Source organism: Salarias fasciatus, chromosome 23, assembly GCF_902148845.1.
Source record: "Salarias fasciatus chromosome 23, fSalaFa1.1, whole genome shotgun sequence".
In the NCBI taxonomy this organism is placed as follows: domain Eukaryota; kingdom Metazoa; phylum Chordata; class Actinopteri; order Blenniiformes; family Blenniidae; genus Salarias; species Salarias fasciatus.
In genome coordinates, this window is record NC_043766.1 from 23,668,376 (window position 1) to 23,685,555 (window position 17,180).

The following is a 17,180-nucleotide window of genomic DNA, read 5'->3' on the forward strand; positions in this document are numbered from 1 at the left end:
AGCAGTAGATAAAGCAGTGGCCAAAGAACATTAAAGCGGAAAATACTCATCCCTCAAATCTAGACCAGCTGCTGCATATCTTATTTTTCCCCTTCAAAGAAAACTCTCTGAAATGTCCTACAAAATGGATCTCGGAGGTTTTAGCCAAACCCTGCAGGGTTCACAGTGGACAGGTCGCCAGTCCATCACAAGGCAAACACACAAACAGAAACGCCATCCATGTGTACATTCACAGGATGATGATTTGTTCTCACCATTTACCTCCAGACTCATGTTTTTGGACTGATTGTGAAAACCTGAGTACCTTTAGAGAAGCCAGCATGCACAAGAGGAGGGGCAGGCAAAGCTCGTGTCCTCGGTACAGAATCAAACAGAGGGTAGCCTGGCAGTGAGTTAAGAGTGGTAACCACTACACCGCTATGCTCCTGTTTATACCTGGGTGCTAAAGTGCGAAGGTTTCAAACCTGAGGCTTTGATTTCCCTGCATGACTGTTAATACTGGTTATTCACACAAACAAAACGTGAAGTGTTCCTCAATCATCAATAAATTTATGAAGTAAAAATGCTTAATTCATATTTTTGTTATTAGCAAAATATTATAGATGACATATGATGTTTGTAACCAGGAAAATGTTCAACAGACAGATTTTATGTTTATCTGCAAAGTTGGTGGGATAAACCATGAACAATAGTTTTCTGTTTGTGTATTGTTTTAATTCATTCATTCATTAAATTATTTGTTTATTTATTCATTTATTTATTTTACAGAGAATATTGTTCATCACTGAAAAGAAAAAGACACACGTAAGCCTGGATGATTTTCATCCATTTTCTAGGCCTGATCTTATAACTGGCAATCTGAGACAGAAGTGGAGTCAATCAAATAGTGCATACACAAACTTACAAATTGATGTTCAGGCCACAAAACAGCCACACACACATCACCAGTCAATGAACTCAAATTAAATGGCAAAGGAAAGACAAGAAACAGGCACAAACAAGCATTTCTGAGGCTGTTCCACTGTTGGTTTGTAATCACAGCTTTATTTATATTTCCCTCACTGTTTCCCTGAATTATTTACGTTCCCTGTTTATTTATCAGCACTGGCTTCATATTTAATGTAGCTGTTTCCAAATGGATTTTCCTCCTGAGGTGCATTTTGAGGTTCCCTATGTCATTTTGTCTCCTCATAGTCATCTCATTGACATTATCCAATTCTGTGGTTGTTATGTTGCCTCATGAAGGTGATCCAGTGTCAGGAAATTTCTATTTTGAATCACACAGAATGGAAAATTCCACCCAACCTCTGCACAACTTAACTTTACCACGGTAAAGAAGAGAAAATATTGTCATCCACCATTTCATACTAATATTGTGGTTTGAAACAATTACTTTCTACCGTAAACTAAAAAACTATCCCACAGAGACTCTACAGGGTTGAAGAGACCAGCTGAGTTTAATCATGAATTTTTTTTTTTTTTTTTGGTTCACAGATGGCTTGGTTTCATACAACGCTCCTGCAGGGGAACAGATGAACCTACCAGCTAAATCAGTTTACCTCAATGACTCCGTCTACGATGGAGCGATCATCCACAGGTGTGTGAGCACTCTGGAAATCCTCGTCTCTCTCTCTGTCTCTCTGTCTCTCTCACACACACACACACACACACACACACACACACACACACACACACACACACACACACACACACACACACACACACACACACACACACACACACACACACACACACACAGTGCTTCATCTCTGCTCCCTGTCCCCCTCCACCTTGTTGTTGCCCAGGCACCATGGTGAGGGCAGAGACAGATGTGGTGAGTGGGTCATGGTGGTTTACTGTTAGGCAATACCTCATGGGAATGACTGAGTCAAGCAGCCTCAAAAAGCTTCAAAACCGGAATGAACTAATCATGGTCTGTTGTTGACATTTGTGTTTGGATTATGGTGGGGTGAATAATGTCCTCCATGACACAGAAAGTCTTTCTCTCAAGGAAACTGTCTTCAGGGAAAATAAAATGGCCCATAAAACAATGCCACGGGCAAAAAGCACAAGGGAAGCTTTTCTTTAGGTACTGCCGCCACCTAGTGTTGTGTGTTTCCCATTGCAGGCTACCAGTGGTGCCAAATTACTCGGACATTAAAAATGTTGTATGCTCACACACAGTGTCACCATTATAAGTTTTCTGACATGTGATCTCAGATCTATGGAAAAAAACGCACAGACTTTCTGATTTCTTTGTGTGCAGCATTAATTGTCAGTGCTGATTCTTGTTGACTGTTGTCATGCTTGTGATTATTTTTCTCTGCATTCTGTATTGCTTCTTATATTAACACAGAAAATAGTAACACTGTGCCAATTTACTTTGGATAAAATTGTTGTGTAAAAATGTTTTCTGTTGGAAATCAACTTGTTAACTACAAAAATGCAAATCAACTGTGTCAGCCTCCCTAACAGAAACTGGGAGCTGGTTCCACATGACAGGAGCCTGATAGCTGAAAGCTCTGCCTCCTGTTCTACTTCTAGAGAAAAGATGATACCATACGCTCAACAGGAGGACCAAAGCTCAGACAGCGCTCCAGCTGCAGTGCTGTATTCATATTTTGTCCTTTCTGTTTCTTAGTATGACTGAAGGCTTGGGCCAGCTGACCGATGGAGTGTTTGGTTTGGACAATTTCATGATGAGCCACGTCTACAATGTGTGGCCCGGTTATGACTATGTTGGTTGGACCAATGAGAGCTTCCCTGGTGGATTCGTTGAAATAATGTTTGAGTTTGATCGCACCAGAAACTTCACCACCATGAAGGTAAGTTCACATGATTTAACAACCTACAGTTAAAAACATGTATTGATTTATTCAGTGCTGAAGATCCTCCCTTGTGTTTTTCGCTCAGGTCCACTGCAACAACATGTTCGTCCATCACGTCAAGGCCTTCCGTCAGGTGGTCTGCTATTTCCGCTCTGAATCGGACTGGGAGGCCACGCCGCTCTCCTTCAGCCCGGTGGTGGACGAGACGAATCCCAGCGCCCGCTTTGTTACTATCAACCTGGCCAATCACATGGCCAGTGCCATCAAGTGCCAGTTCTACTTTGCAGACGCCTGGATGCTGTTCAGTGAAATCACCTTCCAGTCAGGTAGACACACCGAGAAACCCAGCGACGTGACCGCAGAAGTTCCTAAAGTCAGACTGTATCCAACAGGAACCTCGTGTCATTCTGATTTCCAGTTAATTTCTCATTAGTTGTTTGCCATCCACTCTTTCAGATACAGCCATGTATAACACAACACTGGCTCCACCCAAGACAGGACTACCACCAAACACACCGCCAGGTCAGTGATCTAGACTAACACACAGCCACACTTGTGTGACACTATCAGAAGACGATACAATAACTTACAATATCTGTTTAAGTGAAGTATTACACTTGATGGTTTCATAGCATCAGATTAACTCTGCTTTCATGCTGTCACGATGTTTCACATTCAAACTAATTCAATATGTGTTTAAGCTGGCTATTTTTTTAAACTGAAGAAGATTAAAACTGAAGGATATTGAAATGTAAATGAAAAATTAACTACCGGTATTTATTGATGTTGTGATTAGTGAGGAAACTAGAGGAAGTTATGTTTTAGAAACGTGAAAGGTTAAAAGTTTGAAAACACTAATTGTGATGATACATTTAGTTGCAACAATAAAATAAGTTCCAGAGCATAACAAAAACGTAACAGGTGCAGTGCATTAAAAAAAAAACATAAAATAAAGACCTCAAAGTAGGTAAGTGAAGTTTTTATAGCAAATGTAGCTAATATAAAGTTCCCATTGACCAAGATTCTTTTCATTGATGTGGGAAATATGAGCTGGACATACACATACACATACACATACATACAGTATACAGCAAGTGCAGTCATTTCAAAATAAAGTGTCTTCCTATTCCCTCTCTGGAAGACGACCCGACTCACAAAGTAGACGACAGCAACACCCGAATCCTGATTGGCTGTTTGGTGGCCATAATCTTCATCCTTGTGGCCATCATCGTCATCATCCTGTGGAGGCAGGTGTGGCAGAAGATGCTGGAGAAGGTGAGTTCAGAACAGTGCATGAAGACATTTCCAAGCCACTGGAGTATTTCTGTGGGAGGCGGTCAGATCTGTTCCTTCACCCCAGCCTCCTTTATTCTAGGCCTCTCGTCGGATGCTGGACGATGAACTAACTGCTAGTTTGTCAATACAGAGCGAGACGTTCATCTACAATCACAACCACAACCATTCAAGTACAACCAGCGAGCAAGAGTCTAATTCCACGTATGAGCGCATCTTCCCTCTCGGTCCAGACTACCAGGAGCCGTCACGCCTCATATGTAAGCTGCCGGAGTTTGCACAGAGCTCAGAAGAACCTGGTAAACACACATGAGACACACGTGCTCCCAAGTGAAACATCACCTTGAACTGTTCTGCTGATAAAACATGTTCAGCTCATTGAGATTTCCACTGACCGACTCTCTCATTGTGTTCCAGCTTCAAGCAGCACAGCGGCCTCTAAGTCCACCACCACCACCACGGTGGGCCCGGACGGCGTCCCCCACTACGCAGAGGCTGACATTGTGAACCTGCAAGGTGTGACTGGAAGCAACACGTATGCGATCCCTGCAGTGACCATGGACCTGCTGTCGGGGAAGGACGTCGCAGTGGAGGAATTCCCACGAAAGCTGCTCACGTTTAAGGAGAAGCTGGGAGAGGGCCAGTTCGGAGAAGTGTGTTCCCCCTGACCGTCAGCCAGCACGCTGTAAATCAGCCGTATATTCTAACTTTTTTCTCTTCGTGTATCTTTTAGGTACACTTGTGTGAAGCCGAAGGAATGCAGGAGTTTATGAACAAAGAGTTTCTGTTTGACATTCCTGAGGACCAGCCGGTCCTGGTGGCGGTGAAGATGCTCCGCTCAGACGCAAACAAAAATGCAAGGTGCAAGATGTTTCGCTGATCAAAACACACAAATAAAAATGCAGCTGTGACACAAGTCGCCTGACGTCAGGTGTCGAACTGCTGAAAATCATTTTTTGCCCTCACAGGAATGACTTCTTGAAAGAGATAAAGATCATGTCACGTTTGAAGGACCCCAACATCATCCGCCTGCTCGCTGTGTGCATCTACAGCGACCCGCTCTGTATGATCACAGAGTACATGGAGAATGGAGACCTCAACCAGTTTCTGTCCCGTCATGAACCCGAGGGGCAACTTGCTCTGCTCAGCAATGCCCCTACAGTCAGGTGCGTGAGAGGCTGACGGCTGTATCGCTTCGGGGTTTTTGGTAGATGCTGAGACAAGTCATCAGTTCATCACAAGGCAAACACAGAGCGACAGATAGTCACCAGCATGTGTGTTTGGACTTTGGTAGGAAACCAAAGTGGCAGATTAAAATCCAAAGGAATGTTTGTAACTGTTGTGTTGTTTCATCCTCCTTCCCAGCTTGTAACAGCGTTTGTTTCCTCTCTCGTCTAGCTTTGGAAATCTGTGCTACATGGCCACTCAGATAGCCTCTGGGATGAAATACCTCTCCTCTCTAAACTTTGTTCATCGAGACTTGGCCACGAGGAACTGCTTGGTGGGGAAAAACTACACGATAAAGATAGCTGACTTCGGTATGAGCAGGAACCTCTACAGTGGGGACTACTACCGCATCCAGGGCCGAGCGGTGCTGCCCATTCGCTGGATGTCCTGGGAAAGCATCCTGCTGGTGAGGAGGACCTCGCAAATGTAGCTTTAAGATAATAAATTGTAATATGAGCTCAAAAAAAAAAAAAAAAATCCAAGCTGGACACTCACCCAAGAAATGTGATTATCAATGCAACAATAGGTGTATATTTAAAATTTAGTTCTGATAAACATGGCTGATTGAGAAATTTGGAAAACAGGGAAAATATTTCATGTGATGAAACATTTTGAGAGTCTGTACTTTTGATGTTAATGAATTGACACAAAATAAAGGAAGACTTGAAATGCTGCAGTATATGAGGAATAAACGTGACATAAAAGGAATTCTTGATTTAAATTAGATTTTTGGAAAATATAACACGTTCTTTTGTCTTTTCATTTTTTAAATGTAGGCATTGATTTCTCAAACTGTGGCATACGAGCTTCCTCTGGTGGTGTGTGGAGGAAGGATTTATATCTTCTGGGAAATTGAATCGCTTTCAGAATTTGTCACATTATCACAATAGAATTTCAATAACAGTAGATATGGAAGACGTAATGATAACCATTATTTTCTCAGTTATTGGGTGAGAAACAGCTGTTAATCTCCATGTTCTGCCTTTCTGTACTTAAGAGCGCTGAAGAGGTGCTGCACCCTGCTCGGATGTGTTAAAAGTATCTGCTATAATATCATTGCTGTGCCCTTTGTGAAATAGTGTAGTGTGGATTGTGTAAGTCTCTGCTACTGTTTGGTCAGGGCAGACATGGTAAAAGATTCAAGAACCTCTCTCACAGAGTTCAGCCACCGTACGTCCTTCACCTGCTGACCACCTCTTGTTGCGCAGGGTAAATTCACCACAGCCAGTGACGTGTGGGCCTTTGCGGTGACCCTGTGGGAAATACTCAACTTCTGCAAGGAGCAGCCGTACTCTCAGCTCACTGACGAGCAGGTGATAGAAAACACAGGAGAGTTTTTCAGGGACCAGAAACGACAGGTGAGAGTGGACGCAAGCACGCCCCCTGCTAATCACCGCCACTGAATGTCGTCTAATTCCTTGTTTCCCTGTGGCGTAGATCTACCTGCCTCAGCCCGTGCTGTGTCCAGACTCTCTCTACAAGGTCATGCTGAGCTGCTGGAGGAGGAACACAAAGGAACGGCCTTCCTTCCAGGAAATACACAGAGCTCTCCTGGATATGGAGCCATAAGCCAGTGCAATGTTCTAAGACAGTCATTCCCAGTCTGCTGGTCTGTGGAGAAAAATGGTACATTGAGAAGATCTGAAGACACGTTCCAGGTTTAAGCTGTCTGGTTTCAGTACAGAAGCAGGGTGGAGGTGGAACACCTGTGGGCTCCATGCTTTGATTTGGGGAAACATTGTCTCATGGACTTAAGAAAAAACTCCAAAGATGGACTGCCGTAGACGCTTGGTGCGTGTCAGTTCAACTTTATTGACCACAAACATGTTTGCCAAGATGTTTTTTTGGACAAAGAGGTTTTCTTTGAATAAAACTACTCTGTTTTATAGTCAACATCGCTTAAAGACCTTCAAAAACATGTTTATAACCACAATTTATTTGTGATGTGCTTTGATGAAGCCAAAAAAAAACAATGTAGCAAGTGACAGTCGGCACTTTTGAAATATACTTAAGTTTCATTTGTTAATATTGTTTTACAGTGTCCAACATTTAAATGTTACTAAGAAACTCATGCATCATTGTTAAAGAACTTTTTAGTGTTTTCTTTCGGAGGACTGCTTGAATGTAGAAAGGGGAAGTGCAGCAAACCAATACAGTTACATTCCATCATATTTCAAGTACGTTATTTGCTTTTCAGAGAAACATCACACATTTAGAGTAACAATAGAATATAAAGTAACTTAGTATTTTTAGTCTCCCTGCAGTTTGAACCAGTTTGAATTGTATATGACTGTGTATTTTCAATAGATATGTCTAAATCTCAAATATCAGTATTTTGTAATCTTATTTATATGTCAATATTTTTTTTTATGTTTTGTTGATAAATTTGTTTATTCATTTCTTTTTTTATTTGGATTTAATGCAATCATTCATACTTGTTACATTTTGAATGTTCATGTTTTTTCCCCCTTGCTGAAATCTCTCATTCAAATCTCTTATAATTTCTTGGCAAACTACAGTGAAATTAACAATGATGATTAGTTTTCTGCTGAGTTGGATCAGGATATGCTGTATGTATGTGTTTGTTTTCATTATTGTCAAGATGTTACTGAATCTGTTTTGGGTGTTGAATAAGAAAAAATCCCAAATCCCAAATCATACAAAATGATGTATACACCAAGGTGACAATGATTTTTTTATGAGATCATTATTGAGACTATCACTTCAACAATAGTTTTCATGGTAATTGAAAATGTTAAGCACCAAAACTTACCAAAAACATTCATCTTTCTTTAATTATTGTTTACAAAGTTTTCCAGTAACTTTTCAACAAGAAATAATTCCGCTGTTCCTGTTTTCACCTCCAATATCACAAAGGTCACAGCACACAGTATAACTTTAGACAGCAGTTGATAAAGCCGGGCCTCTGTACAGAACTCTGATCCCTTTCAAGTCAGTCGTTCTGTCATAATTTCCCGTCTTTTATGAAAAAGCCAAATTTGTCTGAACTGAAACAGATGTATATGTTACTGGTTATAAAATAAATTTCAGCAACATGAGGATTGTCTTCAGATAAGGTTGTATATTTATACCACTTTCAAGCCCCTTTTGTCTCTTAAATGAATTCAGGGCCTGTGCCCTCATTGTGTAATGGCACCATACAAAGTTCACTTTTTTGTTTGTTTTTTTAATTACATCTTTGTACTCAAATCTTTGTTTTTCACTGAGTGTTTTATACATGTTGTAAAAAAAAAAAAAAAAAAAAAAGTTGTAAATTGATAGACAAAAGACAAATAAATTTTAAATAGGAAATCCTATCTCAGTGGGAGCTCTTGTCTTATTCATGAAGGCTGCATATTTCATGGCTTCTGTGTGGGCCGTCCTTGAACCTCAGCTGAGCAGTGAACCGGTCTCATTGGTTGAAGGATAAAGCTCTATCCAATGAAAACATGAAGGAGCGACACATGGCAGGAAGGAGAAGAGCCAGGAAACCACTGCACAGACTTGTTGCTTTGGGAGTTCCTTGGCTGTAAATGTAGTGGTTTTCTTTGTCTGTAGATTGATTTTGATAAGATGAATCTGGTGGTTTTGGTGACAGGAGCAAATAGGTAAAGCATGTTTTTTTGTTATTTTCTTTTCAGATCTCCAGTCTGATATTTTAAAGGGCTTATTTCTTCATTGAGATTCCCTTAATGGCACTTGCAGGATTTGCAGTTAATGTTTACCTGTTTAATCAGTGCTCTGCATTTGGCCTTCAAATGAGTGTTTAGAACAAGAAACATTATAGCAGCTCAAGAATAACACTGTACAAATAAATCACACAGTAAGTTAAAACTGAGTGATCTTTTTTTTTAAATATCTGATTGGAAGAAGTAAAAAAGGGTAATATAGCTAACAGCAGGTCACTGTATGGATTTCCCTGCAGTGGCATTGGCCTGGCTCTGTGCGAGCGTCTCCTCTCACAGGGCACGAGGGGCCTCCAGCTGTGTCTGGCTTGCAGGAACATGCGGCGGGCTGAGGCTGCTCGGTCTGTCCTCCTGACCTCTCACCCCACAGCCCAGGTGGCCCTGCTGCACCTGGACACCAGCAGCATCTCTTCTGTTGTTAGAGCAGCGCAGGAGGTCAGACTCAGGTGAGTGAATAGATTTGTAGACGTCAATGCTAAAGCGGTGGTGAGTAGTCAGAGTATTTCCATTTTAACTCTTGAAAGTGTTCTGGATAAAACGGATTTGTGCGTTTCACTGTGGTGTGCAGATACGACAGGTTGGACTACCTCTACCTGAATGCAGGCATCATGCCAAACCCTCAGTTTGATGTGACAGCCTTTTTCAAAGGTCTCTTTTCCAGGTATACTGACTATTACAGATGCCTCTGTTTCCTAATGACACTTTATAATAATACATGTGTAGAAGCCTGATATCCACGTTTCCCACAACATTCCGATTTCTTTGACATCTCATCTGCAGCAAAATTATCCCTATGCTTGCCACTGGTGTGGGGATTTTGACCCAGAAGGATGGCGTCACCTCTGATGGCCTGCAGGAAGTGTTTGCAACAAACCTCTTTGGTCACTTTCTCTTAGTAAGTCGCTGCTGCGTTTCTCTTTTTGTAATGCAACATAATGTTTCCTCCAGTTTTCAGAGTGGATGGTAAGTCTTCTCAGGTGTTTGTCCTTCATGGAACAATGTAGGTGTTACTGGATCTGCCTGCCACTTTACCTCTATGCTCATCAAAAATTAATAGCATGCACTGTTCTAGACATAAGGTCACTGCAGAAAATATTCTGCTCACTGTGCATGTGTCGTCATATTCTGACTGATATTATATTGTTCTCAAAGAATGGCTTCCTCGAACGACCTTTTTGAACTTTTAAATCTGTAATGATATACAGGAACAACAACAAAAAGTTTCTATTTATTAAAATCTGTATTATAACCATTGATTCAGTGGACTGGTAGGTGAACATGTGTTTATATTTTCAGAACATTTGTGAGTGTCTCAGAGAGGTAAATTTTTATGGGCCTAAAAATGTATTTATTCAAAAGACCTTTTACATTTCCTAATGGCCATATTTTGTAAACTAATTTAAAGTATTGAAAATGATATGCCTTTTTTTCAAGTTTTGTCATTTCATCAAAAATTACTAAGCTTGAATGGAAAAAAAAAAAACAAATTTTAGGCACCATGATGACAAGAAAAAAAACTTTCCAAACAAGCATTATTTCATCAGTTTGAGCAACCAAAAATAATAAAAAAAACATGATGTTGGCTATCTTTGTTGCTTTTTTGTTTGTTTTTAAAGAAGATATCCTTTTCAAGGTGCCTGTCTTTCTCCATCTCAATACTCCTTCTTAGAGATGCAGCTGTAATCCTGACCTACCCTGTTATTCTGAAACAAAAACTATGAATTGTTCAGTAAACTTGAAAGCAAAAAAAAATCAAAAACAACTATACCTGAATAGGACTACTTACTAAAAAACAAAACTGGGTTTATGTACTTGTAATTCTCTTGAGTGGATACAAGCACAAAATGTGTTATTGGGTCTGAAGAGAGGTTTTCTCATGCTGCTGTGTTGTTGCCCAGATCCGAGAGCTGGAGCCGCTTCTCTGCCATGCCGGTCAGACCTCTCAACTTATTTGGACCTCCTCAAGTAACGCTCACCGCTCAGCTTTTAACCTTGAAGACATACAACACCAGAGAGGCTCCCAGCCTTACAGCTCGTCCAAATACGCCTCAGACCTGCTCAGCCTGGCACTCAATACACACTACAACAAACAGGTCAGCTCTCATACACCTCGTGGCACAGATTACCTTTATACTCCCTTAAAAAATGTTGATGTTGGTCGCTGTGTGTGTTGACATCCAGGGTTTGTACTCATCCGTCACTTGTCCTGGTTTTGTGATGACCAGCCTGACCTATAACATCCTGCCCTCATTCCCGGCCTTCGTCTGGACTCTGCTGATGCCGGTCTTTTGGCTTGTAAGCACAACTATGATGGCTACAACCACTTGACATGCACCTGTCTTACCAGTTTTTATTGACTATGCCACACTGAGCGCGTGAAACCTGATAATAATGTGCAAAATTTTGGTTTAAGTGTACTTTTCTTTCATGCCCACAGATAAGATTAGTCACGAACACATTCACACTGACACCACAGAATGGAAGTGAAGCACTGGTAAGTAAAAGAGACATTTATATTATCATTCACAGTTCAGGAAACTGATGTCTTCTGTTCTATACAGTTCTGGCTGTTCAAGCAAAAGCCTGAATCACTGGATCCGTACGCCAAGTACCACAGCTTAACATCAGGACTGGGAAACAACTACACACAGCCTCGGAAGGTATGACAGATCGGATGAAATGTCCATCACACAGGACTGTGCCTTTATCAGCTGCGACTTGTTTTGTCTCCTCCTGTTTTCCTTGCAGATGGATATAGACTTGGAAACATCAGAGTCCTTGTATGAGACATTACTCCAACTTGAAAGTGAAGTAAGGAAAAAGCTGAGGGAGCAACCACAGGAGGCCATTCTGCAGGATCTGAATGGCATTGATAGAGATTACACAGCCCTGCACTGACAGTGTTTTATTCCGTCTTGGTCACCTGTGAGCAGTGACATCTGGCTGTCAGACCTCAGAAGAATGGCACTGCCACACACTGAAGCATGGATGTGTTTTGAAGGAGGGACATACAGTGACTGAAACTATTTTAAGCTTGACTTAAAAAAAAAAAAAAAAAAAAAAAAAAAGGCATAATTCTGGTTCTGGAATTTAAGAAAAAAAATCTGTCTGAGTTATTTAATAGCTTACAGTAATACACTGCAGGTGCTGCAGAAGCTACCGCCAGTCCTCATTTCACAAAGGGATAAACAGTTTTTGCACGTATCCAAAACATCGCCGCTTTTTTCAGACTATGCAACCCAGGAAGCACTTTCCTCGACAAGGTTGTTAATGCCCTCAATCCCGTGATCTTCACGGCAAAACGCTGTGCAGTCAGATAAAAGACTGTCCGTGTCGTCCCAGAAGTTGATGTAGGTGGTCTGCGTGAGCCCCTCTTCGCCGCGCGGCGGCAGCGCGCGGTGCGCACAGACGCGCCTCTCCTGTCCCGCGACACTTGGAGCGCAGAGCCAACACTCGTCCCCAGCAGGGGCCGGGGATTGTTTCCCATTCTCCTCCTCTTCCTCTCCGCTCAGTTTCGGGTTGCAAAAAGCCCAAACCATCCCGCAGAAATAGATGAAAAACGTGCCCATGACCATAATCATGAGCGCGTAGGACTCGATCATGGCTTTGGTGACCGGGGATGTCATGTCTGGAGCTGCGCGAGTTTCCACGGGACCTCCGAGAGCGAGAGAGCCTCACAGAGGGGCGGGAGAGGCATCAGCAGGGGGATGGATCACCTGAGAGTCAATACTGAGAGATTTCAGTAACTGGAGAAAGACCATCACAGAACAAAATGAATATGTTAGAGCTGATGATGTTGTTAGGTTTATGTATTGTTATGTGTTTCCATGTATTATTCTCATATAGCTATAATAATGTTTATTCCTGAAGTAATCTGGAAAATGATGTGATAGTTCTACGTGTGAAGACTGTATAGCTTCTTTCACCTTTTTTGCTTTTTGCTTCTGACAATGGGATTTTGATTTGATTGTGAGATATAAACATATCTTCTGGTGCTGGTGTGGCAGCTGCTGCCCTCAACCCTGATTCTGTGGTCAGTAGTGACACACAAATGACCAGAGGTTAAAGTGTTTGCAAAAGCATTTCACAGATTGGATGGCTCGCAAAATGGGCAAAAGATAAAGCTTGCGATCTGGGTAAGATGATGAGTTCAATGCAAAATAGTAACTTTTCAGAATTACAAACATCTTGTGATGAATTTATTGAAATGTACTATGACATAAGGTGCATTCATGATTCAATTAAAATGTTTTACAGAGAAACAAAAACGTGACTCTTGGCTCAAGGCAAAAATGATGTTCACTGGTCAGTTTATTGAAAATTTGAATGACTAGATGGAATCAAATGGAAATCTTTTCACTAAATTTGAAGATGCTGATGTTTGTAAACAGGTTTTGGATTATATGGAATCCAATGACTGTTTCAGTTAGGTTAACAATTAAATCAAAGTTTAAGGTAAAGTACTACTTCCTCTGCACAAATTAAAGCAGCAGCAGAAAAAGTTACACTTGATCAGAAGTCAGCTCTAAAGGAACAAGAACATCTGGATCACCATGCATTGGACACTGAGCCAGCTGCACCGACTGCTGTATTTCAGGATTCAGATGAGCTCTGTTTCTCTCATGTGCCAACAGATGGCACTCTTAAGCCAAAGGCAAAGGACACTGAATTTCTGTTATGAAATACATCATTAGCACAAAATGAATGGCAGGTAACGGATGAGGGAACAAAACAGCTGTAAAGAAAGGTTTCAATAGTGAAAAAGAATCACAATTCATATGATAAAATGTGTTTGGAAATAAAAGCTTTGCCGTCTGATACAATAATTGATTGGACTAATAAAAACAGTAGACACCATGTAAATCAACAACAACAACAAAAGTCACACTGTGTCTATTATGCACAAGCAAAATGAAAAAGCAGTTGCACTTGTAATGAGCTTATAGGTCTCTGCCAATCTGAGACATTCCTGTGTTCCCGTGACTGCTTGTACTATTTAAAACAGTTCACAGGAGGACAGCCTAAAGGAATTGATCTGAAGCTGTCAGCTTATGGCTGCTGGACATGCTTATATGGTAACAAAGGGTCTTCTACACAAGCATTAAGGGAATGAATGCAAGATATCAACTGTAATTATAGACAAAGCTTTAACTTGGCTATCAATAAAATCAGACGCTATTAAAACTCTGCAATGGTGTGATACAACAGAGGAACTTCATTATATGAAGAAGTTGCACATGCCCAGTAATATGAAAATGATCACTTTCCAGTTACCATACAAACTGTGAAATAAATCTATGCATTCATTCCCTCTAGAGAAGACTATTGTAATTCCCTGTTATCAGGGGCCTGACAACTGACTAAAAAATCTTCAACTGATTCAAAGTGCTGTAGCAAGAGTTCTGCCAAGAACCAGCAGGAGAGATCACATCAGGACAATATGAGCTTCTCTTCAGAATAGAATAGAATTTAAAATCCTTCTTTAAACCTATAAACCTCTTAACAACCGTACACCATCATATCTTAAAGAGCTGTTAGTCCCATACTGTCCTAGGAGAACACTTGGTTGGCCTGCTGGACTTTCCTAGGTTCTCTAAAAGCAGAACAGGCGGCAGAGCTTTCACCTATCAGGCTCCTGTTGTGTGGAACCAGCTCAGAGTTTCAGTTAGGGAGGCTGACACAGTCTCTGCTTTTAAGGCTAGGCTTGTGATCTTTTTATTTAGCAAAGCTTACAGTTATGCCTGGTTCAGGCCTCCCTGGACCGTTTTCTTATAGAGAAGCTGTTTAGACCGGTGGAAGACTGAACTTCTCCTCTCGCCTCTCATACTTAGTTGGTGGGGGACGTGATGAGGAGCAATGTGTCTGTGTCCCTTGTGTCCGTCCAGGGAGCCTGTGTGGACATTGTGGTGGAGTTCAAGTGCCTCAGGGTCCATTTGACAATAAACTGGACTGAGTGAGGAACGTGGAAGCCTTTTACAGGAAGGGCCCAAGGACGTGAGGTGACTGAGATCCTTCAGCATCTGTTGCACTATTCTGAGATCATCTGAAGGTGTGACGCTTTGGGTTTTCTGTCACTAGTTATTCTAACGTCACTAGCATCAGCAGGAGCTTTGCCTTTGAGAAGAGGCAAAGCTCCTGCTGATGGGAGATGGGATGATACCATGCCATGCAACATTTCTAAACAATGGAAGAAATAGATGGAACTGATTGTGTTGCTATGACGCTTTGAGATGGAAAGGTATTTGAAGGCTGAGGTTTTTGGTGGCCTTGTGTACAGCCAGTAGCATAATTTTGAAGACACCATAAATCTATTGTTGACTTACAGGTCCTGGTTTTCTTTATGTCTGAGGAATATCATCCATTGAAGTTTTAGTCGACTGTGATGATCCAGAGGTTAGAAAGAAGGCTTTGTGAATCCCACTGTTATAGATTAATTCAATGCCACTGACTGTCACGTCACTTACCTCTGTGAATGGAGGAAACTCTAATTCTCAGCGTCATGGTTCAATTACATATTCCTGGTATGGCATCTCAGTGCCTTAAAGCATTGGTTAACCTCTGCAACTGTTCTCTTGGATTTTCCATTGATCATAAATATCCCATTATAATAGCAGATTAATGATCATCATTGTCAACACCAGTATTAAATGGAAAAGTTGTCTTTGTAGAGGTAAGTCCAGATAATCATGAGAGTAGAATTTGAAAGGACAAGGAAAAAAGAGCCAAGCAAGTTCCCTAGTGGTGATCTGACAGGACACATCTGCACAGTCGTTAGGCTGGAAGCCAATTTCTGGTTGAAATTGAAAAAAATGGAGGCAGTAACTATCCCTGTATTTAAGTGTGACCTTTATGTTACAAATAAAGTAACTCCACCTCCATCCAGAGCAGTAACTAGAATTAAAAGTGTAACAAAGTCTAACTTTTCGGTGAAAATTTGTTAAGAGTTCATGGAAAACCAAAAACTTTACTAATTAGAGCACTGCCTAATAATCAAACACTATATTCAGTAACTCACAAAGTACCTCTCCTAGTGGGGAATGGATCAAAGTCCCATAATTTACTTTTTCTTAGGGCCTCCATTTTGCCAGGTGTGGCCCTGCTGAGATCACATCAGTCCATGTGGATTGTGTATGTTTTTCGACACAGGTACAAACATCAATTAAGGGATTTCTGTTTCTATTTTGCAAAGACAACTAATTAAACAAACCTGCTCAGTGGTGGGAAGTTGGCAATGTCACTGAGAGAATATATCTAGTTTGATTGTGGCAGTCTTTCCATTCTGTTTAAATGTAGCACGACTGTACAAAAAAAAGGCAGTTGAAATTAATTGGTGACTCTAAGTTCCCCATAGGTATGAATGTGAATGTGTGGTTGCCTGTCTCTGTTTTTTATTGTCTTAAGGATTGGTGAACTTTCCAGCTTGTACCCTGTCTTTGATCTGCTGCTGGCCAGTTTATGTGCCCTGTGACTCTTAATTTAATAGAGCAGCATAGAAGCCTAGATGGCTAGTTATATACCGAAGGGCTGTTGAAAGGGGAGAGATAGGCATCATGATGCAGCTGGGGGTCACCCCCCCCCCCCCCCCCCCCCCCCCCCCCCCCCCACACACACACACACCACACACACACAGACAGTTTTATCATCCCTCCATGTCTGTACCAATATTTTGACATGAAAAATGAACGTAAGAAAAGGTAATGGTGGACATGATAGGGTAACACAAACACATAGGTTGACTTGGCAGCATGTTGACAAAGTCACGTTGAGTGGAACAAACCACGAGGGCCACAGTCCAGAAGACTTCACCAGTCCAGAAAGAGACGGACAGTCATAGTGATTACTGAACAGGTTAATATATAACTGTGGGTAGTTTCGTTTTGAAAATAAGGGAATGTTCCGCGCCAATTTTTTCTTCTTCTTCTTTTTTTTTTTTTTTTTTTTTTGGGTGGGGGGTGGGGGGTAGGGTGGATCAGCTAAGTTTGCCTACTACTTCAATTTCAGAATGACCACCATCTAAACTACCCACTAACCATCAATTACTACTTTAAAAATGCGCTGACATTGAACAGTAATGTTTGCATGCTGAAATCCTGTAAGTTTGCCCGGCGTTGCTGCATTATCGTGCTTGTTAAATCCTCTTCCAGTC

At 41.3% G+C, this 17,180-nt stretch overlaps 2 protein-coding genes across 5 annotated transcripts in view; both read left to right on the forward strand.

The window, feature by feature from the left end:
• The window catches only part of ddr2a (discoidin domain receptor tyrosine kinase 2a), a 33,900-nt gene extending 25,682 nt beyond the window's left edge, over nt 1-8,218 (forward strand). Inside the window, exons 6-17 of one of the 4 annotated variants that reach the window (XM_030082675.1) lie at nt 1,495-1,597; nt 2,642-2,825; nt 2,914-3,154; nt 3,285-3,350; nt 3,970-4,103; nt 4,204-4,420; nt 4,539-4,774; nt 4,855-4,982; nt 5,090-5,287; nt 5,520-5,754; nt 6,557-6,706; nt 6,786-8,218. In XM_030082675.1, coding sequence (XP_029938535.1) covers nt 1,495-1,597; nt 2,642-2,825; nt 2,914-3,154; nt 3,285-3,350; nt 3,970-4,103; nt 4,204-4,420; nt 4,539-4,774; nt 4,855-4,982; nt 5,090-5,287; nt 5,520-5,754; nt 6,557-6,706; nt 6,786-6,917 — 2,024 coding nt within the window. In that variant the 3' untranslated portion in view covers nt 6,918-8,218. The remainder of the gene's footprint in view (nt 1-1,494; nt 1,598-2,641; nt 2,826-2,913; nt 3,155-3,284; nt 3,351-3,969; nt 4,104-4,203; nt 4,421-4,538; nt 4,775-4,854; nt 4,983-5,089; nt 5,288-5,519; nt 5,755-6,556; nt 6,707-6,785) is intronic. The other 3 variants (XM_030082676.1, XM_030082677.1, XM_030082678.1) reach the window with 3 other exon arrangements.
• Nucleotides 8,219-8,817: 599 nt separating this feature from the next.
• On the forward strand, nt 8,818-12,102 carry hsd17b7 (hydroxysteroid (17-beta) dehydrogenase 7). The gene is made up of 9 exons (XM_030082686.1): nt 8,818-8,956; nt 9,274-9,480; nt 9,603-9,695; nt 9,815-9,929; nt 10,933-11,127; nt 11,216-11,329; nt 11,472-11,528; nt 11,596-11,694; nt 11,783-12,102. The coding sequence occupies exons 1-9, from the start codon at nt 8,922-8,924 to the stop codon at nt 11,930-11,932; spliced, it is 1,065 nt and encodes a 354-aa protein (XP_029938546.1). The 5' UTR covers nt 8,818-8,921; the 3' UTR covers nt 11,933-12,102.
• The last annotated feature ends 5,078 nt before the right edge of the window (nt 12,103-17,180 follow it).